At 44.3% G+C, this 26,499-nt stretch overlaps 1 protein-coding gene and 1 non-coding gene across 4 annotated transcripts in view; both read left to right on the top strand.

Annotated features, from left to right (window-relative positions):
- Sv2c (synaptic vesicle glycoprotein 2C) overlaps positions 1 to 26,499 on the top strand; it is a 200,658-nt gene that overhangs the window by 122,962 nt on the left and 51,197 nt on the right. Inside the window, exon 1 of one of the 3 annotated variants that reach the window (XM_023565236.2) lies at positions 25,558 to 25,711. The exons of the other annotated variants lie outside the window; for them this stretch is intronic. Coding sequence (XP_023421004.1) covers positions 25,705 to 25,711 — 7 coding nt within the window. The 5' untranslated portion in view covers positions 25,558 to 25,704. Of the gene's footprint in view, positions 1 to 25,557; positions 25,712 to 26,499 lie in introns of those variants that run through there. 3 annotated transcript variants of the gene reach the window in all.
- Positions 290 to 416, top strand: LOC111756995 (small nucleolar RNA SNORA44). Its single transcript, XR_002791381.1, has one exon. It is a non-coding gene; the product is annotated as a small nucleolar RNA SNORA44 (small nucleolar RNA).

Below are 26,499 nucleotides of genomic sequence, written 5' to 3'. Positions count from 1 at the left end.
CAGGTGGCTGTCACAGCTGGCCTCTCACCTGTTCAAGTGATGCTACCACTGCACCACTCAAAGCCTTTGGAGATCTCATTGCCCAGAGGAAAAACAACAGAGTGCAGGATTGATTTTTCATTTTGCTTTATTTTGTTTAGGCAGGGTCTTGCTATATAGTTCAGGCTGGTCCTGAACTCACTATGTAGCCCAGGCTGGACTCAAACTTGAGGCAACCCTCCTGCATCAGCCTCCTGAGTTCTAGGACTCAGGTGTTATCATCATGCCCAGCTTTGTTTGGTATTTTAGAAATCATCATGTCGAAGTCCTCATAAGAGACATTGGGATCTCCAACTGCATGCAAGAGCAACCTGGAGAGACTTTGACAGCTCAAGTCAATCCCATACCTGTGGCTGCCACTCACCTTTTCTATAAGAAAAAAGAGACAAAGAGGATTTTGCAGCACACGCTGTGTAAAGGCAATGTGGCAGACCTCATTTGACCTTGTATGCCCCTCAGAAGCAAAGGATGTCTTCTTGCTCCCTTTTGCACACAGCAAGCACCTTTGCTGCTCCTCTCCCTTTCTCATCAGCCTCCTTATGATGTAGAAAAATCAAGTTCTGTTCAGCTTCTGCCTCCAAACTTGCGTGCCCCTCCTGCCTTCCATGAAAAGAATACCATAGCGGGAGATTATTTTCTTGTAGTCCTGGAGGCTGAAGTCCAAGCTTGAAGGTGAAAGCGAGCCAGCTCCTGGTGAGGGCGCTCTTCCCTGCTCACAGAGACCTGCGCTTGGTGGGGTCTCTCAGAGTGCGGTGTGGGGAGGGGTTATAAATCATGGCTCTCGGCCCAGAGTCACAGCCCTGTTGGGTTAGGCCCCGCCCTTGTGACCTCACTGGACCTTGATTATCTCTAAAGACTCTCCAGGCACAATCCTCCAGGAGATGAGGGTGGGCTTCAAGCTATGAATTTGGGGAGACACAATTCAGTCCATAACACCATTCCCTGTAATCTAAATAAGGACCTTCCAGCCACCAGAAAGTTCCCTCCACCCTTTGACTGAGTGGGAAGTCTTTAGTTTCCTCTAAGGCTTTGATTGTCAGAGCCTACTGCAAGCCTAACTTGGTCCTCTGTGAGAAGGTCTCACTGGATCCTTATGCACCCATGAGAAGACCCCCCTTTTTGTCTGCACACTTCTATATTTTGAAGTAAGCAAAATGGATGTGTACAGGGTGTGGGGGTTGGTTCTTTGAAAAGAACTGTTCTGAAAATATCCTTGTCGGGTTGAATTCATCATTAACCTAATTAGACCCTTTATCCAAGGCTTACAATTAGTAGGATTACCAAGTCTTGGCAACTAACTGCTGTGTTTCTGATTTAACTTTCACCTGGAGGGACATAAAGGTAGTCATCACTTTCTAAAATATCTCTTATTTAAGTGTTGTGATTGTTCTTTAGATTTCCAAGAATAACAGTGATCTGGCATAGCAAGCAAGAGATACTTAGGTTACACTCTTACGGAAACACAGAGAATGCTTCCCTTACACCTTTTACATTACACAAACTGGATATTGTTTTCCTGCTGTGGCCTAGTGGGGTCCCCAGATTGTTAAGAACACAATTTGCAGAGCTACCCATCTGTTTTTTACAACCGTAATTCTTTCATGTATAAGATTTGCGCCAAACTTTTCTACGAAGCCTACAAGCAGAGGCATGGGCAGGTCCTGAGGGACCTGGCATTTCCCCCATTTTCTCATGGTCTAATGGAGTGGTTCTGTTATATGTAGCTGTCTCTCTGTCAAAATGAACTTTTACCTTTGCTTTTAGAGGTTCTTAAGACAATCCAAGGAGACCCAGGTCATGGCATCTTAGTAAGTGGGCCACTCAGGACACATGGACCCCTGAAGACATCTGTGTGCCCAGCTGAGATGAGCAAGTCACAGCTAAGAATAGAGTCATAAGGAACAGACCCTTCAGTGAGATGGAGCTGAAAGTGCGGGGGGGGGGGGTGTCTAAAGACCCAGAGAAGTCATCCCTGGAGGGATGGTGCTTGTTTTGATGGCATCCTTCACTAAACTGTGAAGTCCACTGATTCCTCAGTCCCAGCTCAACTCTCAAGCAGCTTTAGCTGTGCAGCTGGTACCCTGTGGGACGTGCAAGACACACACGGATCAGGTAGGATCCAGGCAGGGCATTGCACAAGCCCAAGCAGTGTGGTAGAAGGTGACAGGGTTCAGGCTCCAAGCCTAGCCAAGAGCTTTAGAGCTTAATCAAATAGCAGAATGCCCTTGGATGGCCTAGTAGCAGTGGAGGAGGCGGATTGGCTCAGCCACTCGTGGGCTCCGGTGCTTCCCAGTGAGATCACAGGCCAAGGTTAGGAATCTGATGAGGCTGTGGAAGTGATGTCTTCTATCCTAAATGATCCAATGAACAGATGCATTCTAGGACATTTTCTCCATTACAGACAATGAGATCGAGGCTTTATTTGAATTGATGAAGGTGTAATGCTGTGTTTGGGTCTGGCACTCATTTTGGGGGCAACCCCTCTGTGCCTGGCCCAGAGTCAGAACCAGCAGTGCTTCTGGGTTCTGAATGGAGTAGGGAGAAATACTTGGTTGCAGGAACAACGAGGCCTCTCTGCTGGTCTCCCTTGGTACAGCCCGTGGATTCAGAGCACCCTTCCCCAGTGCTGTGTGGGCTTGGGAAGGCAGCCTGGGGAGCCTCCACAACTCCTCTGGGTTCTCTGGATGGTGTCAGTAATTAAAGGAGGGTTCCCGGGGCTGAATGGGGGAGGTGAAGGCCCAGGGAGGAGTGGGGCAGGAAGAGAAGCTGAGCTGTGAGGAGTCAGAGCAGTCCTGGCTTCGTTTGCCCAATCAGTACAAGGCTGAAATGTCAGCTTAAAGACTGGTGACCAAGGCGGTGGCCTAAATGAGCAAAGTGACGGGTGATGGGACCTTGCAGGAGGCTTACCCTTGATGGCTTATAAAGATTTTGAGAAGCTTTGCCTCATGGTGCAGATAAAAGGTGATGATCTGTGTACACGGAGCTAGCAAGGTGGAAGATCCCAGCAAGAAAGAGGCTGTTTAATTAGCTTTCCTGTTATTGAACAAAATATACCCTACACCTGAAATTTAAAGGAGGCGAGGTTTAATTTGGCTCATGGTTTCCGAGGTTTCAATCCATGGTTGACTGGCTCCAAGGTGGCACAGCCTAGCAGAGGAAAACTGCTCAACCCAAGGAGTCTGGCAGCCAAGAGAGAAAGGAGGAGCCGGGGAGGGAGGCGCACCCCTCCCTGCTTTTTCTCCTTCCTAAACCCAGGTCAGTTGTGAACTCACCACTCGGTTAATCCCCCAGGATCCAAGATTCGCTCACCATCCCAAAATCCCGACTAGGAACACGCAAGACCTTTGGGGTCATTTTAGGGCCAAACTCTAGCAGGGTGGCACATCGCATCCCCTCACGGCCATCCTCCCTCCCTGTGTGGTTTGTGCTGAAGGCTGTGCCCGCCTGCAGTGCAGTTTCTATGCTAAACAATGAGACAGCAAGGAAAGGCATGGAAGTGCATATCCTCCTTCCTGACCCAAAAGTGTACCAGTAGGTCCACGGAGGAGGGGCTGTTGGCCCAGGCCTTGCTGGAGCATCCTCCCAGCCCTTTCTTAGGCCTAATACACACATCTGCCTTATTGAATTGTCTCTGTCACTTCCATACAAAAATAACTGTTGCATAGGGAGCCAGGCGTGGTGGCACCTGTAATCTGGGCACTCAGGATGCTGAGGCAGAAGGATCACCACACAAAATCAAGGACAGCCTGCACTGCAAAATGAGCCCTGTCTCAAGAAGCAAAAAAAAAAAAAAAAAAAAAGATAAATATGGGGTTTATTAGTACACTAAGCTATTTCTGACCTCACGACCAGAGACTTAGTCTTAACTACCTTTCTAACACCAATGGCCATGAGCACAGTGCCTGGCCCAGGCTAGCACACAGTGAGTTCTATCACAGTGAGTCACAAAATCCTGCCATCCATGTCCCAATTCAGTGACCACAGAGTACTGCATACCCCTGGTCTAAGGGACTGCTCCCAGCTAACTCATTCCATTAAGTAGGCCTTGCAGCAAGATTATTTTCCTGTAAGAATCAGTGATTTTAGGAACAGGTGCCCAGCCTGGGCATGGCTAAGTCTGACAGACAGCAGCTCAGACAGTGCAGGAGCTGTCACTCAGTCCTGCTGGGTTGTGAGAGACCCTTCCTCCACCGGGTGACCTCATTGCTAAGCCACTGCTAGAGTATTGTCACTGAAAACACCTTGCAAGCTTCTGAGCTGTTTTCTTCCCACATCCATCTCCTCTTCCCTGTCGCTCACATTGGAGTTGAAAGTATTATGTCCATGGCCTTTGCAGGCTGCTCGAAGGACCACACTGTGGCTCTGATTGTGTATGTCAGGCATTTGTGAGGGATGGTGCCACCAGGGACAACCTCCCTGCCCCTGAGAGTCTATTGGGCCAGATGAGAGGCACTAGGCCAGTCTTTGGAGAAAAACATCTTAGTCTGGTTGTTTTCGATGGCACTGAGATGTGAGGTTGAGACGTGAGAAGGTCTAGAAGATCAGGTTGACTGTCTCACGGTGGATCAGCTATCCTGCATGCACTCCCAGAGGGCTTGCTGGGGATGTGGGTGGGGTGGAAAAAGCCAGAACTGAGCACGCAGATGTTCAGGGACAGAAGCCATCCATCTGCCCTGGAGACATGCACGGTTTCATGTTTGAGACAAAGATCACTGTCCCTGGGAGGAGGAGAGGAACTGAGGAACAGAGTGCACAGAAACACCCTCACTCATCCTTCAACAGAAAGATTTGGTGATTGCACTTTCGCTACTGACATTTACTGAGTGTTTATTATGCATCTTACACTGTTCTAAAAAGCGAAGACCTGTTAATCCTTTAATTTTTGCAACTAACCAATGATGCAGATACAGATATATAAACATTTAACAGGTGAGGAGTGAGGCCCACAGAGCTCAGGTGGCCTGCCATGGCTGTGCTGCTCTAAAGGGGAGGACACCCATCCCCACCCCCACTCCCTGGTCTACCAGGCAGAAGAGCCATCCCCACCCCCTTCTGCCTTTCAAGTGCTGTATGCTGCCTCCCAGCCTGAGCATCTCCTCCGAGAGGAAGATGGGGTCTGCTCCCAGCTTTCAGTGTTCCTTCCTTCAGGCAGGACAGTCAGAAATGAGTACTGAGGGCCAGGATGCACACTTGCCTAGCATGTCAAGGTCCTGTTCAGTTCCAACACACTAAAGAAGAAATGAAGTGGGCAAAGACTAGATGCTCCTTCCAGACAGCCAGCCCAGACTCTTCTCCCTTCTCCTTCCATCCTGATCTGGGACGTAAGCCTTTCAGTGAGGCCAGCTACTCGGGGCCACACCTGCTGAGCCCCACTCCCATGTGAGAGTCCTCTCATCGCCACGCCTACCTGCGGGACAGTGTTTGTCAGGTCCAAGTCTCCAAGTTCCAGGGCTAATGTGTGGTTAACCCCTCACTTCCTATGAACAGAGAGCATGATGGCACCCAACAGGGGGAAAAAGAGCATTATGTGGACACTGCCCTTATTCCACAGGAGTCAAATGGCAACAGCCAAAGCCCTGCCTCTCCGGAGTCGTGTTAAGGCTGGGTTTCAATGTTAGGACTGAAAGGGAGGCAGAGCTGGGGAGTTTGGGAAGGTGGAGGCATAAATCGAGATTCTTCTGAAGTATGTAGGGGAGTGGCCCGTGCAGCAGTCCAGTGATGCCTGGCAAAATATGTAAATATCCTGACCAAGCACACTCCATGTCCCCAGAAAATGCACGCCATCCATAGAGCCCATGATAAGGATGCCATTTGTGAAAGGGGATCCTTGCAGCAGTCTGTCTGTACATCACTAGAGACGTGAACATGCCAGAGGCATGAACATGCCAAAGGGGCTGAAGTACCTTACACCATCAAGAACAAAAGTACTGATGGGATCCATCCTGCAAATCAGTGCTGTGTTTAAAAAGTAAGAAAAAGAAAGGACTAGGGCATGTTGTCATTATGTAACTGAAAAGACACACAATTTACTTTATGAGAGTTAAACTGCCACCTGACAGTAGAAATTTGTGGGAGGCAATTTGAGTGACTCCCCTTAAATGCAGAACAATTGCTGCACCTTTGATTATATGGAGGTTTATTTCCATGTACTGATCTGTACAGAGCTGACGATGGTATTTCCTTCTCTCTTCAGTTGGCTCTAAGCATTGCAAATAAGGCTAGCTGAGGTGCTGGTATGTAATCTCTAAAGCTATCAGACAGTTTCCTGTTTCCTTGCATAGTGCTCTCTATAAAAGATATGAGTACAGCAGGATGGTAAAGCCAGTCAGCTCCAGAAATGAAAACTAGGTATGAGCCTCAAGGTAAAGAGGCTAAGACTCCCCAGGACACAAAAGTTTACACATCAGAAACTGAAGCAACAGCAACAATTCAGTTGCTACCTTAATTGAATTATGCAGATTGGTCTTTCTGTATATCATCTTCCCTGCATTTTGCAAAGATGCTTTTCTCCCTACCTGGCTAGCCAGCTCAAGTTACGTAGTTCCCACCGTCCTCGCTGTCACTCATCCTCGAGCCACCCCCTTCTTCACAAGATAATTTCTGAGAGAGGTCTTGGATCAGGGCTTTTGTCCACACATCCTCACAAGGATTGGACTTAGTATCACTTGGCTGCCAGTAAGCTGGAACATGTCTTGGTGTCTTCACTCTCCCCATGGGTTGCATTACAAGTTGTAGATTGAAATTAACTTGCTGGGATTCCAATACCACCTCAGTGGGATTATAAATGTAACTTCTTGGATGGTGAGGAAGACTGGAAAAGGAGTTACAATACTTGGATGACTGTATTCAGTATTTGGGATTGCAATAGAAACGTATTGAGACAGAGAAGATAGTAGAAGGAACACAAGCAGGGAGTGCTGATAATGAGCATGAGCAGAGCTGTGTAGTGTTTGCATGACACTGTCTGATAGCGTGGTGATGAAGAGAGTAATTCACTTGGCTGTCTGTAGCCAAGGTTAGAAAAAGGAAAATGCGGAGAGTTTCATTGGAGTTCATGCTAATTATTCATTTATGCTAGTGTCTGAATATAACATGTTGAGTCCTGGACTAAGAGTCAGAGGCCTTTTTTTACATGCACCTTCTATTCTTGGGGTCTCCAAGCCTCAGTGGCTGGTACTCATTGACTAGACAATATCTGCCACTCCCTTAAGTGTCCTGAGACAGTCTGAGGCCCCATGGCAAGCAATTTGTAAAGGTCAGGGACTGGATTCGGTGCTGTCTCAGTGAGATGCCTCCACCCCATGCACCATCTGCAAAGTGCCTTAGCATCTGTAAGCAGTCCAGCCACATTCCTTCCCAAGGCTTCAAGATGTCCCTTCAGCTGCAGCCTTCAAAGACATCCACGTCCTCGTCACCACTTCCCTGTGCATCTGAAAGTTTATGACCTTTGCTGAATAGGTGAGGCGAGAGGTTTATCAGTGAGATTGGCTTAATTATTCCACAATGCAAACATGCTGTGAATCACTTTCTGCTGACCACCTAAACATATAGTACATAAAATCACTACCTATCTAATCTTTTTAAAGGCTCAGGTGCTAATGCACCAATGTTTCTGTAGCTCATCGTTGATTTTATTTCTTCAGCTCTTGTGATGTTCGTAAGTGAAATTTTTTTATACCACAACAATGAAGATGCATAAATCCACAACAGGAAGAGACAAGTTCTACTGGGAGCTTCTTGCATATAACTCTTTTATTTATTTATTTATTTATTTATTTATTTATTTATTATTGGTACCAGTGATTGAACTCACTACTCCGCGCTTGCAAGGCAGCGCTTATGCTGCTGAGCTAAATCCTCGGCCTATATATAACTCTTTTAAATAAATGCTCTTTTATCTCTTCAAAGTAGAATGTATTGTTGTTATTCACCATCATGTATATGGAAATCTCAGTTTGCTTTACATGACTATAGTGTGTAATTCAATAAATATTTAAATAATATTAAATAAGTGGAACCAGTAATTTAAAACACATATGATATGTTCCTAGAACTGCCTGGCCACAGCAATGTAATATTTCTCCTTTTTTGCTCCAACAAAATTAGGCCTATGTATTAAAAATTCACACTGAACAATACAGTCACGATTATACCAGTCTCTGCCTGTTTCTGAAGAAAATTATGATTCAAATTCCAAAGCAAAATTCCCACTGACACGTGCCTTTCACCACACCCAGCAGAGCACCTTCACACTGGCTTGCACTGAGATCTGGTACAAACGACCTGGGTAGTGCTCAGACGAAAGCTTTTTTGGGGGCTTTCAGTGCAATAAGAATCAAATGCTTTCCCTCTTCAGTGCCATGGTTTCCAAATTGGCAGGATCCACAGAGTCAAGGGTTGTTCTGCCTCCTCAATGGAGCAGAGATTTGAGCAGCAAAGAGCAATCCAACTTCACACTTCTGTACCGTTGGTCGCCCCCAGCATCCCTGCCACTGTCCTCTAACATGAGCATCCTGGCAGCCCGTAAGAGGCCATAAATCACACTTCCGTTTTAGAGGAAGGTCTATTGATTTGCTCCTTTGTGTCCCCTTCCCCTCTGGTGCACACTTCAGTGGGAAATTAAAGCTTCCTTTGTGTGTTATATTACAGCCCATCAAATGAGTGGCTTGTGCTTACCCAATTTACACTGAAAGCTGATGTGGATGAGTGATTTCATCCTGCATTGACTGTAATCAAGAGAAAAGCCAGAGAGCTATACATGCTGGCCAGACTTCATCAGGATTATTTATTGTGTTCCTTGTGGGGACATTTGATCAGTGTAGATGGTGGCAGAACTAACAGACTCAAAGGCAGTGCCTCTGTGTTTCACTTGTTTTTTTTACTTTGACTTTTATTTTCTTTTTATTGTGGCAAAAACAAACAACATGATATCCACCATTTTAAGAAAAGATTAAGTGCTTAGTATGTCATCATTAACTATAAACACAGTGTTTGCAGTAGATTTCTGAAACCTACTTGTTTGCTGATTTTTTTAAGGTGAGAACTTACATTATTAATTTGAAACATTATCCTTTTTGAATATAAACATTTAAATATAGATTTTTGTCTAAGCATGATTCTAGTTGTATTCCACATATTTGTAATTTTTTGCAAGTAACAGCCATTTTACCACAAGACAGCCCATAATTAACAGTAACTACCATAATGTCTTTCTTTGAAATAGTGAGCATAGCTTCATATACGATAGTATCAAATATAACAAAACAGCATAAAACCATATAAAGCAGTATAAAAACAGTATAAACAGTATAAAACAGTATAAACAGCTATTTTAAAGAAAACAAGATGTTAGAATAGCCAGTACTGATTTAGTATCATCTCTGAAGTCCTATTATGCTTTTGTTTTTCTGTTTCCTTTGGTTCTATCCTGTTATATCTTATTGGATACTATTATGTGTGATAGTATAAACAAATTTTCTATGGAAAATGAGATAATATAGTAGCCATTGTTCGTCTCTGCTATTTGGTTCCGAAAGCCCTGTAATGCTTTCATTCTCTTGGATGGTTTTATTCTGTGTTTCACTTTGCACTTGAAGCTACCTAGCATTTATATTTTGCAAGAGGTGTTAATTTGCCCTTTCCTGATCACACCTGGGTGATCAGGAAAATTGATATTTTCCACAAAAATATCTTTAAAAAGACAATAAAAGGAGATTTGTGTCTGGAGAAAAGGACAAAAACAAGTAACAGAGGGAAGGCCTGGAGGTGGGGTTCAGTGCGGGGCAGTGTTTGCCAGCATGTGCAAGGTCCGGGTTTGTTCTCCAGCACTAGGAGGGAAGGCAGGGAAAATGAAGATGAAACACTCGGTAAAATTCAGAGTCAAGGGATAAGTGAATAGCCTGAGCAAGACTGAGATATCACAAAATGCCCTGACAGCAAGATAAGTGAGACTTCATTACATTTTCTTTCCTGTTGTGTACTTCTGTAAGGTATAAGATACACTAGCTAGTAAAGGTTCCATATCACAGTGCTCGGAAAACATTCTAAAGTTAGAGCATTTGTAATATAGGGTTGAATTATATTAAGTATATTGGTGGCAATATTGGAATTACAAAGAAAAACAGTAAAAATCAAATTGGAATAAAATATAAATAAAGCAACATTGTAATGCGAATAATGTTTCCCTTGTGGCCAAAACTCAGGACCCAGAATATTATCCCCAAGGTGTCCCGGGGCTGCCATCCTGAAAACCTCAAACTTCCCATTTTACATGCCATTTGCTGAGTGCAAAAACTTACTTTAAATAAAAATGCATGTGCATGACAGAATGTCTGCTGGCACATTTGCATATCCAGAGAAAAATGTCATGGTTTTGCCATTCCAGTGCATTTTCTTTCCCATTTAGCTGATAGATACCTTTACGGTGCCCCATTGGTTGTGTTTCCAGCACTGAACACAGCACCTCTCGTATCACAGTCAATTCAAGCAGAACAGAGACAGTAGTGGGAGGGGCTGCCTTCCCCTCCATGAAACTGAAGAATTTGTGCATTTTAGAAGACAAAATGACCTTAGAAACTGTACGTTGTAAAGTTCAGTAGAAGGGCCCATGTCGTCTCACAGAATAACAAAGCCCTTGCCCTGGCAGGGCCATCTCTTCTCTGGGATGGAAGGAAATGACTTTTTGGCGGCAGGTGCTGTGTGCACCATGTCAGCAGCATACCCACAGAGGGTCAACAGAACTCTTAATTAGCAAACAGGAGAGGCTCTGTGGCACAGCGGATAGATCATCTGAGCCACTTCAGAGCTTTGGAATACATTTCAGGGGGTTTTTTTGTTTTGTTTTGTTTTGTTTTTTTTAAATCAAGGTAACACATGTCCATGGTCCTAAAACCAAATACCAGTAAGAGAGTCTAACAAGTGAGAGCCATTGTCTGTCCTGTCTTTCCAACCTTGGGCTCCTTCTCTGGGGTAACTTCTTTCACTCTCCCAAGTATTTTCTTCATGCTTGCCTTATTTTTTCTAAATTATATAGATATGCTGTTTTTCCTCGCAGATTATCTGTGGACTAGCGTAAAAATTGAGAATTCGTGCTTATACACCCACTGAAAAATCTTCTTTTCCTACAGTTCCATCACAATGTCAGGGGCAAGAACATAACATAGAATCAGAATTCATGTGATTCTGACCCCTACTAAGCCAGTCTGAATATGATTACCTTCTCACGTGTTTTGCCTTTACTGGGGTTCAGAATGATACTGTGTTTTCATTTACGTGTGTTTCTGTGAGTGCTTCACAGATTCTGCCTCTCCGTGCAGTCCTTCTGCACCATTAATGTCCTGGGTAATCTCACTTTCTAAACCAAGTCTTTTTTCAAGTCTTGATCTTACCGTTTCTTATTTTTGCTGCGGATCTCCTTCGACTGCTCTCCTGAGCAGATTCTTTGTTGCTGGGGTGCACAGACCTTTTGAGTTGCATCCTCCTTCTGATAGAGCACAGTTCCTGGCAACTTTCTTAGAAAAGTTAAACAGAGGTTTGCATTCTTGCTCATTGGTTTGTAGATTGACAGCAGGGCCAGGTTTGGAATTCCAAGCTGAAAATAATTTTTTACCTCATGATGTTTAAAGATATTTCTCTAAACTTGGCCTATTTTTCCTGCTGCTTACACCCTTAGACCCTCAGTAAGACCCTGCTGACCAGAACTGAATTCTCCTAACTGGTCTGTTTGGTCCACTTTTCTCTGCTATGGTATTTTCTCAACAAGGCAACCAGAATTACCCTTCAAACATATAGGTCCATCTGCCAGGTCCTACCCGCAGTATCTTCTCATCATCCATGGAAGTAAACCCCACATCCTTGCCTTGGCCTCCCTGGCCCAGGCTTTCCTCACATCGTGCCAGCTGTCCCTCACTTGTGGTGCTGCAGTCTCGCTGGTCTTGCTCTGCCCCGAACATGGAAAGCACCTCCCTTTGGGGCATTCACACATGTGATTCTCTGTCTGCCATGCTTTTCCTGGGGACCTGTCTCCCTCACCACATTTGGGTCCTCAGTGCTTGGAGAGACTGTCCCTAGCCACATGCCCTAAAGAGCAAACCCACTCCCTGCTCAGATCCAGATCCTCACACAGATTTATGGTGCCCATTTATCACCGTGACTCAGCTAGGATGAAACTCCATGAAGACAGGGACTTTGCATCACTTCTAACTGACACAGGGCCTGGCATGACAGTCTCCACCAAGATTTTTGTGGATTGAGAACTTGCCTATATATAGAATACCTCATCCCTTTGACATATTTATGGAGCTCTTGTCATGCACAAAATTTAATGTCCAAGTATGTTACAGTCACAGCTAGCCCAGTTTTACCCAGCAAAATATAAGAGGAGTCATAAATACAATTTTAATTTTCTTTTTTTGTTTCTTCCTCTTTCTGCTGTATAGGTTAGGCTGGCTTGAATTCACTCCGTTGCCAAGCCTGGCCTCAAACTTATAGCAGTCCTTCTGCCTCAGGCTCCTCATTGCTGAGATTACAGGTTTGTGCTGCCACACTCTTTTTGTAGTTTTAAATTTTATAGTAACTTCATTAAAAAGGATGTACAATTAATTTAGCAATAGATTTCATTTAACCCAATAAATATCCAAAATATGATAATTTATACAGATGCTTAATATACAAAATGATATGCTTTATATTACCTCTGGTACCAAGTTTTCCAATCTTGATTGTCATTTACCTCACATCTCACTTTAGAGGCAAGTTGTCACTGGATTAGATTTCATAAGGTTTACTTAGAAAACTTAAATTCATACCCAATTTGCTTCAAACATACTTCACAGTTTTTAAATAATTGAGTTGTATTACTTTTTCCATTTACATTCCTTAAAATAAAATAAAATCTCAAGTCAGTTCTCCCCTTGGCCACTTTTCAAAGGCTCAGTATCTCCACGTGTCCAGTGGCTGCCATCTTGGAAGCTTCAGTCTGACAGAACAGTGAGTGTGTGTAAACCTGCTGTGCTCAGAATAAAACAGCAAACCAGGCTCCATATGCACAGGTGCCCTGTGCACAGAACCTCTTCCTGAAGGCAGTTTATCTCACTCTTTTAGCACACTTCTTATATGCCAGTTTTTCTGGGGAGCCTTTCCTTGTGCCCCCAAATCTGTTTTTGTAGATTCCATCAGTTTATAGACTTCCATCAGTTTAGAGGCCAAGAGATGTCATTACTGATTCCTCGGTGCCAGCCCCTTGATAAATATTTATGGAATGAATGAATGAAATGAATACTCAGCCTTGGAGAAAAAGGAAGCAGAAGCACGTGACTTGGTTAGAACAGAGAAGCCAAGGTGCGGGAGGGAGCCCGGCTGGTGCAGGGACAGAGGAAAAGATGGGAGTTCGGTTTGTGCGAGAGTCACTTTATCCAGTGCTCCTGAGTATCCACGAGGACGAGAACCGAGAAAAATACTCTCAGTTGTAGGAACCAGGAACCTGCTTTCTTGAGAGTCTGTAGAGACCATCACACACACCTGACTCAACTGTCCTTTTGTCAGTCCATAAACTCCTTGACATCCCGGTCAGAGGGCCTTAGGCAGTTGAAATGCATGAGTAGATTGGCTTCGAGGCCTTGGCCCAGGTTTCTGCGTGGTTAGCCATGACCTTCCAGGGACTGCAGTCTCCTGGACAACATCGCGTGTATCTGTATGCTAATTGAAATTGTGAATGATTCCTAGCTGGCTTGGGGCAGTGTGTGATTTATGATCATTAGATCTAGAGATACCTAAAGAATAGAATTATTGGAGCCAGGAAGAAAGATATGTGATTAATCAAAGAAAACAATTTACTAAATGGCCTGCCAAAACACTGCGATAGAAACTCAAAACAGACTGCAGATCCATCCATCAAGACAAGGGGTGTGTGCATGAGAGTGCATGTGTGTGCATTGTGTGTGCATATGCATTTTTTGTATGTGTGAGTAAAAATGTGCACACAAGACCAAAAGGATAATATCCAGTATGCAGAGATTGTGGTTGAGGGATTTCCAAGGGCGTGTATTTATCTTTTAATGTTCTTACTCTGTACACTTAACTACTACACAGTGTCAAACCCCTGACTCTGCGCTTGAACCACAAGAGCTCCTGGGTGTTTGGACAATGGCCAAGCATAAAGACAATTCCTTATATTCATGCTCTTAGGACCCTGTGTAAGTTTTAATCTTTCAATTTTCCTATTTCCATACTTTTGCCATGCTGGAAGGCCTATGGAGGTATTTTTGGCCAGTGTTCTGCTGACCAATTTGTGGACTTGTTGTGAGACCTGAGTTAGCCTTGTGATCCTCCCGCCCATCACGCTGTCTCTAGAGTTGTTGAATAGCATACTCTGCCAAGCACCTGGACATTTCTTCAGTAGCTGTGGAAATCCAAAATAACTGGCCAGTGAAGTACTTGAAGGGAATCTGCCCAAATCTTTGTTTATAACCATGTAAATAGAGCATGCACCACAGATCCTAAACATCAACACACACACACACACACACACACACACACACACCAGAAGAGACACTCTTCTTGGAAAATTGAGATTAAAAGAAAAGTCAAGAAAGTCCACAGTAAGTCTCTGACTTATGAGTGAGTTCTGTTCTGAGAGATTGTTCGTAAGTCTTTGCAAGTCAGATTAGCTCGTAAGTGCAATAAAGTGAGTCTTATACTCCCTTGTCACAGATATACAATGTCAAACGTAAAACACACACATACACACACACACACACACACACACACACACACACACATGCACACACATACACACAAATACAGGAAGTCCCTGACTGTGCTGTGCCATGTCCACTACCAGCCTGCTCAGTGAACACACAGCAGCTCAACTGTGACTGTGTCTGGAAGACATGTGAGCTGCATCTGTGATTTGTTCACATTTGTGAATGTTCCTAATTCGAGGTTCTATCTGTGAAAGCTCACAACTCCAGTGTTGGTAAGTTGGGGACTCACTATACTTTGTGCAAAGCAAGACCAGATTATAACCAGCAGAGCAAGACCTAGTGATGCTGCTCCCCACTGCCCGTGGGCAGCATAGACAGATGTGTGCCCTCTCCTCTGTGACCCTCCCACTCCAGGACACACACACACTCCATACATGAATACATGCTTTATTTTTTTAATCATTGTTTACATTTATGTATTTATTTTTGTCTTTTGGAGACAGAGTTTTGCTAGCAATTCAGGCTAGCCTGGAACTCAGTTTGTAGCCCAAGCTGGCCTCAAACTCACAATGATCCTCCTGCCTCAGCCTCTCAAATGCCGGGGTTATGGGAATGAGCTACCACACTTGGCCAATTTTTTCTCTTCATGCCAAATTTCTGCCTGTGCTCATTCTATGGTTAAAATAAAATTTGGAAAGATAAATTCTAGAGGGGAAAAAAACTAACACTAAGTGCTACAAAAATCAGCTGCAAAATAGCATCTATTTAAAAAGGTAGTTATTAATTTTGCAATAGGAAAATTAGATCAAATGAATGACAGAATAATATAAAACAGAGCAACACATTTAAGTTAGTGAGAATTAATTTCCAAGTGCTTATTTTTAATATCCTGCAGTGAGTTCATGTGAGACTTTAATGAGCCAGTTGGAGTGCTGGCCAGACCGTGAGCTCCATAGCACTGTTTCCCTATAATATTCTTCCTCGATCAGGTGTAGCCAGCTGTTAGAAAGGTACTTGGGATAAACCAGCTTCAAGGTCATTAACTGAGTGGGAGGAGTTGAATGCCAATTAGACTTAATTTCTCTGGTTTCTTTTTTATTAACTTGTACTAATTATACAAACTAGTGGGTTTCACTGTGACATTTCCATACATGGACATATTGTGCATGCATCTCATCTACCCTTTCTTACCCTCTTCTCTATAGTCTCTTCTCCTGGTCTTTTTCCAAGCCCTTTATAGCTCCTCTTTTTCTCTCAGGCCATTGTTTTAGGGATTGTTTGTTTGTTTGTTTGCTTTCCACATGAGAGAAAACAAGTCCTTCTGGTCTGGCTTATGTTACTTAACACATTGTCCTCTAGTTCCAATCATTTCCTGCAAATCACAGGGTTTCACTCTCTTTTGGGTGGATAATAGTCCACTGTGTATGATATCACATTTTCTTTGTCTTTTCATCTGTCAACAGGCACCTAGGCTGATTCCGTGTCTTGTCTATTATATATAGTGCTGTACATATATGTAAGTTAAAAAAAAAAGGAAGAAGAATGAGTTAGTGAAATTCCTGCAGAAACAAGACCCATGACGAATAAGATGAATAAAGACAGCAGAGAGAGTGGGAGAATCCACAATTGCCTTAAGACTTTAGGAAATGATTATAAATTATTTATTGGCTGTGATGTGTACCGATCATCTTTGCAGGATGGAAATTGAGGAAATAAGAGACCAAAAATCAAAACTTCAGACTCTTTGAGTTCCAAGGTCCCTTCCTTTTCCTGTTGGAAAGATTCAGACCAGTGAAGCTGACAGCCTGAGGGGTTCACTTCCTGAGTCCTGACACCCCCAAGGACTCAGGACACAATGAGGGACCCAGTCAGAGCAGGTTCGTGGCCTGAGCCTATCCTGAGGAGACAGGGAAATAGCTGGGCCAGAACCGGGGCTTTTACCTGGCTACGTGCAACAGATGTGATCCTGGAATTTTCTAGGTAGAAGTTTATAACTGGATAATGTTTTCCCGCGGGTGTATTTTGCGGTTATTGGTGTGCTTCCTGCCCGCTCATTAGCACCGTTTCCTTTCCACATCTAGGGATACAAGTGCACACGGTGAAGTGTGAGACAGAAAGCAAAGGCAAGTCACATGTTCTGAGCGCAGCTCTTTCTCAGATGATTAATTATCATCTGTGTGCTCATTCCTAGCAGTGAGTTGTTGTTGCTGGCGATGTCTGTTCCTTCTTATATTTGTCATGAACAGGCACAGAAGCAAACATGAAGTGTCCAGGGGAGGACAGTGATAATGCCTGCAACTGGGTCAGTGCTGATAATCTATCAAGAAGAAAAGTAGTCAATCTGTGGACTCAAATTTTGAACATAAATCAGAATGTTTGTAAAATTACAGACTATGTGTAGTTTTTCCTTGTATGTTAAAACTGAAAACATTTACACCATTCAAAGACCCAGTAATGCCGTTGTCATTAGCCTCTAAGATTAAATTTACAATTAAGAGAATTCATGTATGCTTCTAGCTTGTAAATAACTAAATGTCATGAAATTCAAGCAAATTAATTGCTCAAAACCATCTTCTTTGCCTTTAAAATGCTGCAGAACAGGAAATGAAAGTATAAATATAATATTTTATTTGAGACAATGTCTCCCTACGTCATTTAGTTGCCCAGGCTGTGCTCAAACTCACAGCCCTCCTGTTGCTGCCTGCTGGAGCGCTAGGATCTTAGGTGTGTGTCCTGCTGTCTGGCTGGAGAGAGCTGTGCAGAAGGAACGCCTGCTGTGCACTCCAGCCTCCACACCCGCCTCACCCAGTTATCAGCTCCAGTCATTCTGCTGCACAGCGATGTGTCTAGAAGGCCACTCTGCTAGTGTGCTGTCATGGCAGACACCGTGGACTGTAAGCAGATCTGTTTCCTCTCAGACGTGCAGCTGGAGATCTGTGGTCAGAGGCTGGCAGGCCTCTTGCAGCTTGCTGCCTTCTCAACTGTGTCCTTACAGGCTTTCTCTGTGACCCCCTCTTCTTAAAAGGCCACTCGTCATGTTGGGTTGGGGCCCACCCTAAAGACTCCAGAGCACCTCGATTACCCCTTTAAAGTCCTACCTGTACAGGCACTCACCTTCCCAGGTACTAGAGGCTGAAGCTTCAGTGTATAAAAATAGGGAGGACAGAGTCTGCCCCAGAATAGCATCCGTCTTTCCAGCCCACTGCTCCGTGCATCACAGGAGTCCAGAAAATAATTGCCCAATGACTGGTTGAGAAAGAATTGGCCAGAAATTAGCCAGATGTTAGAAGAAATGTGCCATGCTGTGGTTCCAACTGGGCCACTTAGGGAAAAAAAAATAGTGTTTTTTTTCTTTAAAAAAAAAAATTCTAGGTCAATCTTAAAAGGATGAGAAAAAACTAGGTCATCTGTCTTTGAGGGACACAGATAAAAGTGCACAAGCAAGGGCTCTCCAAGACTGTTTCTCGCATGCGTTATGATTCAGAGTTAGTAATTAACAGCTGCTCTGCATTTACGGAAACCTAGGAAACCTTAGGTTAGGTCATATGCTCAAGCCCTAGACGGTGTTTACTTTAGAGATTGTTGTTATTGTTAATGCATTCACACAAGTGTGAAATGTCTAATCCCTGAGACAAGATGTTTTTGATTTTACATCCCCCATATTCACAAAGGTTTTTTTGAATGATGGCCAGTAATCTGGAAAACTGCAAGCCGTGATCCCACGACCCATGAAATACTTACCATTGGTTTTAAAAATACTGTAGCCTTGAAAAGCTAGTTTGGGTAGTATTTTAATAAGATCTGAGACCTTGGAATCATCATGTTAATCCTAGGAGCGATTTTATTTTGATTAGTAAGGCAACTCTTGTTATAATTACCATCCTCAAGAAAAGTGTGCTAAAGACAGTGCATCTCCTTATAAAGGTGTGCACTTCCTGATGAGGGGGTGAGGTGGCTACGGGGTACAGTGGTGACTCCACAATTGCAGAGCCCTGAAGTAGTAGGTCAGCCTCCAGGGAAGCACTGGCTGAACGCTTGCAGCTCTTGGCAGATGCTGTGGTTTATCATTGCTCTGTCATTGTCCCTGGCCAGGGTCGCTTTACAAAAAAAGAAACATCCTGTGGCAACAGCAACCAAAATGCACTCCTGCTCTGTTTCCTAGGTGCCTTCAGTAGATTGTATTGGAAGAAAGAAAAGAGTAGCCACACATATGGGCCACCACAGAGTGAGGCTCAGACCGGTCCCCTACCAAGGGCAGCCCACTCTGCACTTGATTGTTTTTGTCTGCGGGAAGACTGGATTCTGGTGCATCCTTGTGGGTCAGTGTCAGGAGCGCAGAGTGAAGGAGGGGAGGTGGCACTGTCTACACTGGCACAGAGCAAAGGCAAAATAGTGGAGAGCAGAAGCCTCCTCTTCACAGCCAAAAAGCTTCGTCGACCTTGACATCTCAGGGATTTTTTCTTTCTTTCGCTTTATGAAAAAAAAGACCAAAGGGGACATTTGTCCTTGCCCGTTAGAAGAACAGCCCTGACCCTGTGTGTGATAGTTAAGTGACCCCATGATGGTGGCTGTGTAGTCCTCCAGCCTCCTTCCTGGGGTCCTGTGTTTACCCAGGCCTCTGCACTTACTGGTGGAAAACTGAGACCAGGTGCTTTCCACATCCAAGACAGGCCTGGGCCAGCAGACATGCAGATAATTGATTTTCAGTGCTTCCTCTTGGGTTCTCCTGACTTTTACTACTCTGGGAAATGAAGCAGTGCTCCCTGTCCATAAATAAGACACCCTGACCTACAAGGCTGTCAAACCTCAGCCGGCACAGTTACCTGTTAAATGCAGGCAGCTGGTCCCACACCTAGTTTCTGCTTTGAGAGGTCGGGGTGGAGCCAGTGTTTAAATCTCTAACAGTCACCAAAGGGTGTCAGTGCCACTGGTGCCAAGTGCAGGGTTTGAGAACCACAGCTCTCCAGTGTTAGAACTAACCGTACACCTCCTCATTATTCCATCACAAGTCTGAGAAACCCACGTTTATTAGTAGAACTCTTATTATAACAAGCCTCACTTGTGTGCCTGAGCCCCTAATCTCAATGTATTTGTTAAGGAACTAGGATTGTTGCTGTCAAAAACAATAAAGAAAGCAATACATTACAGTGACATAGAATTTTAGTTTACAAACCCTTTTTATTCCCATCACCTCATTGAAGCCTGCAGACAGCCTGAGGAGCTATTATTATCCCATCTTACAGATGAGAAAACTGAAGTTCAGAAAGAGTGCTAGGCAAAAAGGAGGCACAAAACAAAGGTATGAACTCAACAGGGCAGGAACAACCTGAGAGGGCACCTGAACCAGACTGTTCCTCCCGAATGGGCTGTGCAGTCACAGGGGAGAGTTGAGTGAACAGGAGCTGTGGCTCCCTCCCTACCAACGAGACGGTAAAAGCAGTAGTGAGTGCCCAAGAATGAGGCTTGGGAAAGCACAGGAGTAGTGCTTGCTGTCAACAGCAGGGCTGAACGGTGACGGTGACGGGAAAGGTGGGGTGCAGCTTTGCTTACGAGGCCTGATTATGCCATGCCCTGCATCCTTGGTAGTGCAAAACCTTGCGAGTGGGGGTAGAGTGGCCTCTGGTTGGCCTAGGTGGCAGCAGTCAGATTCCTCATTGAGTATCTTGCTTCAGGTCAGTGAGGAAGGAGATGTAGGCTGGTCTCCTGCAGAGCTCCTGTCTTTCACGTTGGCTGTGTGCATTGGCTGCCTAAGGCGTACATTTGCAGCAAAAAGGTTACAATCAGTTTTAGCTGGGTGTGGTGGCCACTCCAGGAATCCCAGCCCTTAACAGGCAGAAGTAGGAGGATGAGAACTTTGGGATCAGCCTGTACTACACAGTGAAACCCTAAAAATGTTTTAAGAGCCTGTGCTTCCATTCACACTCTTTCCTTAAATCCACTTGCCTGAGAACACACACTTACCCTACCTACCCTTGCCTTTGTGACTTCACATGGCTGATACAAAATACCTAACACCCAGAGTTAAAGGAGGAAAGGTTTAGCTCACAGTGTGCAGAGATGACAGCCCATAATCAGCCAACTCTGGGCATCTCAAAGGAGAAGTGGTTCGTGGTGGGTAAAAGACAGCAACGGCAACAAGTGGCCAGTGACCCATTTGTTTTATTGTTTTCTTTTGACTCTTCTTGTCAAATTAGCCTGATTCAGTACAGTGTTGCATGAAAATCTGCTTCTACAACTTTGGGAGGAAGTTGAAAGTGAGTCATCAGGTAACTCAGCTACTGATGTGACTTGGGTCACCTAAACCAAAGACACTGGCAAGACAAGACAGAGAGAGAAATACAGAATGAAGTCCTTCAATCAGATGAGGAAGAATCAGTGATATAAATAAATATTTGATTAGTCAAAATGCTACAAAATGGCCATGTACACCTGAATGATCCAACATTAGAAATAGGTTGGAAAATGTTATATTCTTGCCTCATAGGCAATATGGGTGAGAGTTATGAGCAGAAGCCAACACTGTGATTCACTGTTGGATGATAGGCTATAAGATGTTTTGAAACACACTAATAATGAAATATAAGCATTCTATACATATCGATAGTGATGTCAATATATTTATCATGACATCTTGCTACCTGAACTAAAAGGCTTCATAGCAGGACTTTATTCTAATCATCAGAATCTGAAGGATTTATGGAAAAGTGACAGATGTGGCATTTAGACTTTTAGAACAACAACGACACTCGAGATTTGATTTCCTTCAAATTGCCTACATTTTGATGACAAAAAGACTCACCAAGAAAGAAAAAAAATCCAACAGTTTGGCTGCTATTAGTTCATTTTCTGAAGCTTTGTTTCCAACTATAGAGCAATTATGTACACCATCTGAATACGTGACAACTGAAAACCAATCTGCATCATTCTGTGGTCACTGAAGTTTTCAGCAGTATATGCCCAGTGTTGTAGTCAGGGTTTGCAAGTAGAACAAAATAACGCAGGGCATATAATTTATAGTATTATGTTATAATGGTCACCCAAAAGTCAAACACGAAAAGTGCATAAAATCTGTCTACACAGTAAGATCCAAAGAATCCAGCTGAGGGCCCGGATACCATGGCAGTGTCCTGTATGAGTCCAGCTAAAGACGTAGAGCCCGTGACAATGCCTCCTGTGTCCAACTGGAGGCCTAGCGCCCATGACAATATCTCAATATCTTTGAGACAAGTCTGTCTCACAGATCTGCGCTGGAAAGGCCCAAAAGTCAGTAGTGGAAGCTAGAAGTCTGTGCCAGTGTGATAAAGGAGCTGTGCCAGCAGGCTGAGGGATCTGCACTGGAGCCAGAAAGCAATGTTCAAGGAAAGAACCAGTGCTCCCCTGAAAAGTACCACAGCCATTCTCAGTGACAGTGAGGTCCGAGCTCCTCTGGTGATAACAGCCAGTTCATATCAGAAAGCCTGTGTGACAAGCTTCTGCTACAGACTCAACACCATCTTCCCCTCCAAAGCCAAGAAGTGATGTTCAATGTAAGGACCAGAGTTCCCCCAAAGTGAACCGCAGCCATTCTCAGCAATAAGGTCCTGAGCTCCTCCGACAAAGAGAACAACCAAGTTCATATCAGAGAGGCTAGCTGTGTGACAAGCTCCTCCAAGAGAACCAGTTGCAGTAGGAGAACAAATAACACATCTTCTCTCATTTCAGTTCTCCCTTTTATGTTGGCAGCAGCCCTCAAGTGGGCCCCCCACACTCGCCACCATGCTGATTCAGCTCTGCTAATGTTACAAGTTGACCACCAGTCATCAATCTACCACACCAAGTACACCATCCAAATAGCGTATGGTATAAAAATATATGCCACGGTAGATGCGAGGACATTTTACACCTTGAATTTAGAAATTTACCCTGGAATTCAGTCACCATATCTTTATTCGTGCAGTAATGAACCACATGACTTATGAATGGACTCATTGCACCTATTTCAAAAAGTAACCCAAATGTCACATTCACCAGTGGGTTCACTAGTTACCCACTGATGTTACATTTGCTGAAAGAACATCAGCTGACCAGCACAGGAACTATTCACAAGAACAAAGCAGAGACTCCTGAAAATATGTTGCAAGTTCACAATAGCGAACCGGATGGTATAATCTTCTGATTTCAGAAAGACCTACTATTGGTGAAAAAACCAATCATAATGATACTGTTATCATTACACCATGATAACAAAAATGATAGTGAGGCTGGGCATGGTGGCATATGTTTGTAATCCCAGCACTAGGAAGGCTGAGGCAGGAGGATCCTGTGAGTTCAAGGCCAGCCTGGACTACATGGGGAGACCCTATCTCAAAACAAACAACAAAAAAGTTTGATAGTGTCTCCTCTACACAAATGAAGCCAGAAATGGTCAAATCTTACAACAGAATGAAAGTCAGAGTAGATGATGTTGATAAGTTGTGTGTCAACAATGATGTCACTCAAAACACAAAGTGTTGGCCAATGGTTGTGTTTTACTTAAACCTAAACATGTGAGGTATAACTACTTACATAGTTTACAAAGAAAATAATAAGTACAAATACCACATAGAAATTTTGTTAAGAGGTTTGGAACTGGAATCGAAAAATGATCAATTGCAACCGAGGAAGAACAGTATGTACCTGCCAAAAGAACTCTGCAGAAGAATTCTGGAGCAGACCTGTGAACAGACAGGTGAAACATCACAGGAACCTCCTGAGAAAACAGGAAGATGCCAAATACGTTCTACCAAGACAGGAAAGCAAAACACACTTGCTGTCCGTGTGAGACTCGTGTATGAAACATGCTGTTCTCACATTTGAAAACTGTCTTAGGTGAGACCATTGAAGTAAAGATTATTTCTATAGTAGTGTTTTACTTGAATTTTCATTGTCCTTCGCATAGGAATTTATTTCTGCTGTTTTTAAATCTTGTAAGTAGGTAAACAGTTGCTGTTAAAAATCTTGATGTTTATTCTATACACTCATTACATATTATAGCTTAATATTAATTGATTTTATTTTCATGTTAAGTACCCATTGCTTAATATAATAAAACTCTTAAAATTATTAACTCAATAGAAATATTCCTAAAAACTCCTAAATACTCCTAAAAAATAAATATGGGCACTACATACCCCATATGTAAATTTTCTAAGAATTTGCCGTGATGCCCCCTTAAAGATGTCATTACTAACAGTATACCGGAAGTTTTACCCTTAATAATAGAGGAACTCAGAACTGTGATGAAAGCGTAAATCTCAGTTTAGAAACGTAAGTGAGGAATCATGTTTCAAAATCCTTGGGGTTTCGTGAACATAAAACCTGGTTCCAACCACCACCACCACCACCACCACCACCACCACCACCACACACACACACACACACACACACACACACACACACACACACACAAAACCCCGGGGTTGCCTGGCCCTCTGAGCACACCATGAGCTGCTGGTGGGGTTATCTCCTCCCTTTCTCTCGCCACATCTTCCCTGGCCCCTCAGAAATCTTACTCTTCTTATTGTGAGAATTTCATTTTTTCTGAAATGAATGGTTCACAGATATTTAAAGTCACCAAAGTGAAAAATCTTTCAGCTGTACCTTCAGGCATAATTTAATTTAGAAGCACTATCTCCATCCTTTAAAAAGAAAACAACTCAACGTTCTTCCTGCCTTAAGATTTTTTAAACTGCAGCAGAATGTGCTCATTGATTTTTGAAACTCCAGACTGCCTCACTCAGCGTCCTTGGCAGGGGTGGAAATGTAATGTAATGCGTCTACAAAGCGGTAACCACAGGCAGAGTGACAGCATCACTGGCCCTGGCTTTTCCAGGGCTCTGAGCCAGGATCCTTTGGGGCTCCAGCTCAGAGGCAGGGCTAAAGGGAGGCACGCAGGTAGCGCTGGAATTTTAGGATTGCGCTGCTGTCCTGCCTTTGCTCTTCCCGTCTCGGGTGATGCCCGATGCAGACCGCCCGGGAGTCAGTATGTAATGCCCACAACGTACCGTCAGCCAAGACTCAGACCTCTGAGGGCGGGGAGGTAGCTCACAGCAGTGTTTGTCTGTCACACGTGTCGGAGTAGAGACCCAGCCCTGGAAGAAGGAAAAATCTTAAATGAGTAAGGTTTCTGCTTTTTTTCTGAGACTTGTTAAATCTCATCATTTAATTAAATATCAATGATTATATTAGTTCCCAAAATTATGTTTATTTCTCAGTGATGAAACAGGATGATATTCTTTTAAATTATTTTCTGTATTACTTGAATTAGCCACACATTCATGTATTTTTCATTTCTATTTTTGTTGCTATTGTTTTGGGCTTTTTTGGTACCTAGGATTGAACCCAAGGCCTTTGTACAGAGCTACACCCACAACATTATTTTTTTATTTTTTAATTTTGAGACAGAGTGTCAGTAAGTTCCCTATGCAGAGCTTGAATTTACAGTCCTCCTGCCTCAGCCTCCCAGACTGCTTGGGATTACGGGCACTTGCCACCAGGCCCAGATACATAGGCTGTTTTACAACCAGGATGTAACAGCACGGCTGTGTGAAGGTAGAAAAAAGTGACGAATTCAAGGCAGTCAAGATGTAAGTCCTCCCTTCTGTGATGTGAGACTCAGGGCTAATTTTAATTTTTTTTTTTCCTAACAACTCTCCCTCTTCACCCCTAAATGGGCTTGACTTTGCCTATACTTAATACTATTGTCCGGCAGTCAGTCCTCTATTAACCAGAGACGGGAAATCTTCCCATTTCTACCCAATAGAAGATGAAGCATAGTAGCAGTAGTGATCACTCTTAAAGGGACTCGGAACCAGGACCCCGCTCAGCAGCTGCTCTGGGTGTGACTGTGAGAGGCAGCGCGGTGCTCCCCAGCGCGCGGCCGCTCTGCCCCAGTGTGGCCCGGCTGTCCCCTTACTCTGCCCTGGGTCCTCCTACAAAGCCCCACATGTCAGGTAAGGATTCCTAGTTCCTTTTCAAAATCCAAAGCCGGGTGGGAGGAGCGGGCCGCGCACCAGGCTGCCTTCTGGGACCCACGTGGCCCGGGACCGCCGCAGCTTCCGGAGCGGACCCTCCCGGGGCTGGAGGCAGAGGTAGGAGGGCGCCGCTGTGCTTTCGCGCCCTGGAGGGTACCTCCCCTGCTCCTGGCTGCCCCCGGGGTGCACACGGGGCGGGGCACCGGGAACCAGGGCGGGAAGAGCCGGAGCCCCGCGGAAGCCCTGCCTGCCCGGCTGCGGAGCGCGGGAGCCCTCTGGCGGCTCTCGCCGCCCGGCTCAGCTTGGTCATTCCTGCCATCTATTTGCCCCGAGCCTCTTCTGCCTTTGTCACTGCTGAGAATTCAGGCCACCCAAGGGGCCTGAAGTCACTCGGGTTTGCTTTTATGCAGACTGCCCCCGAGGGCGAGCAGCTTGCAGTCAGCGGGCTCCTGGCCTCAAGCTTCCCTGCTGCCGCCTCTCCTCTCTAAAAGTCACTTCCCAATTTTCCCTTCCACTTAGCCTTCAGAGACCTTCGTGAACTAACAGATTCTGGTCAGGTCACGTCTTCACTTTGTTCTTCAAAGCCAAAAAAAAAAAAAAAAAAAAAAAAAAAAAAAAAAAAAAAAACATGGAACAGATTTGATGAGTAAGTCCCGCCTTGCTTGGGACTTCTCTCTAAAATATCTGAACCTAGCCAGGCTTCTCACCAAATGAAAAGGAGCTCAAGGTGTCTGGCGACCTTTTCTTTCCTGCCCTCCCTCTCTTTG

The sequence above is a fragment of the Cavia porcellus genome, unplaced genomic scaffold (genome assembly GCF_034190915.1).
Source record: "Cavia porcellus strain 051 isolate PalLab524CR breed Dunkin Hartley unplaced genomic scaffold, mCavPor4.1 scaffold_11, whole genome shotgun sequence".
Classification (NCBI taxonomy): Eukaryota; Metazoa; Chordata; class Mammalia; order Rodentia; family Caviidae; genus Cavia; species Cavia porcellus.
The sequence above is the reverse complement of the archived record's forward strand: the minus strand, read 5'-3'. Positions and strand labels throughout refer to the sequence as shown.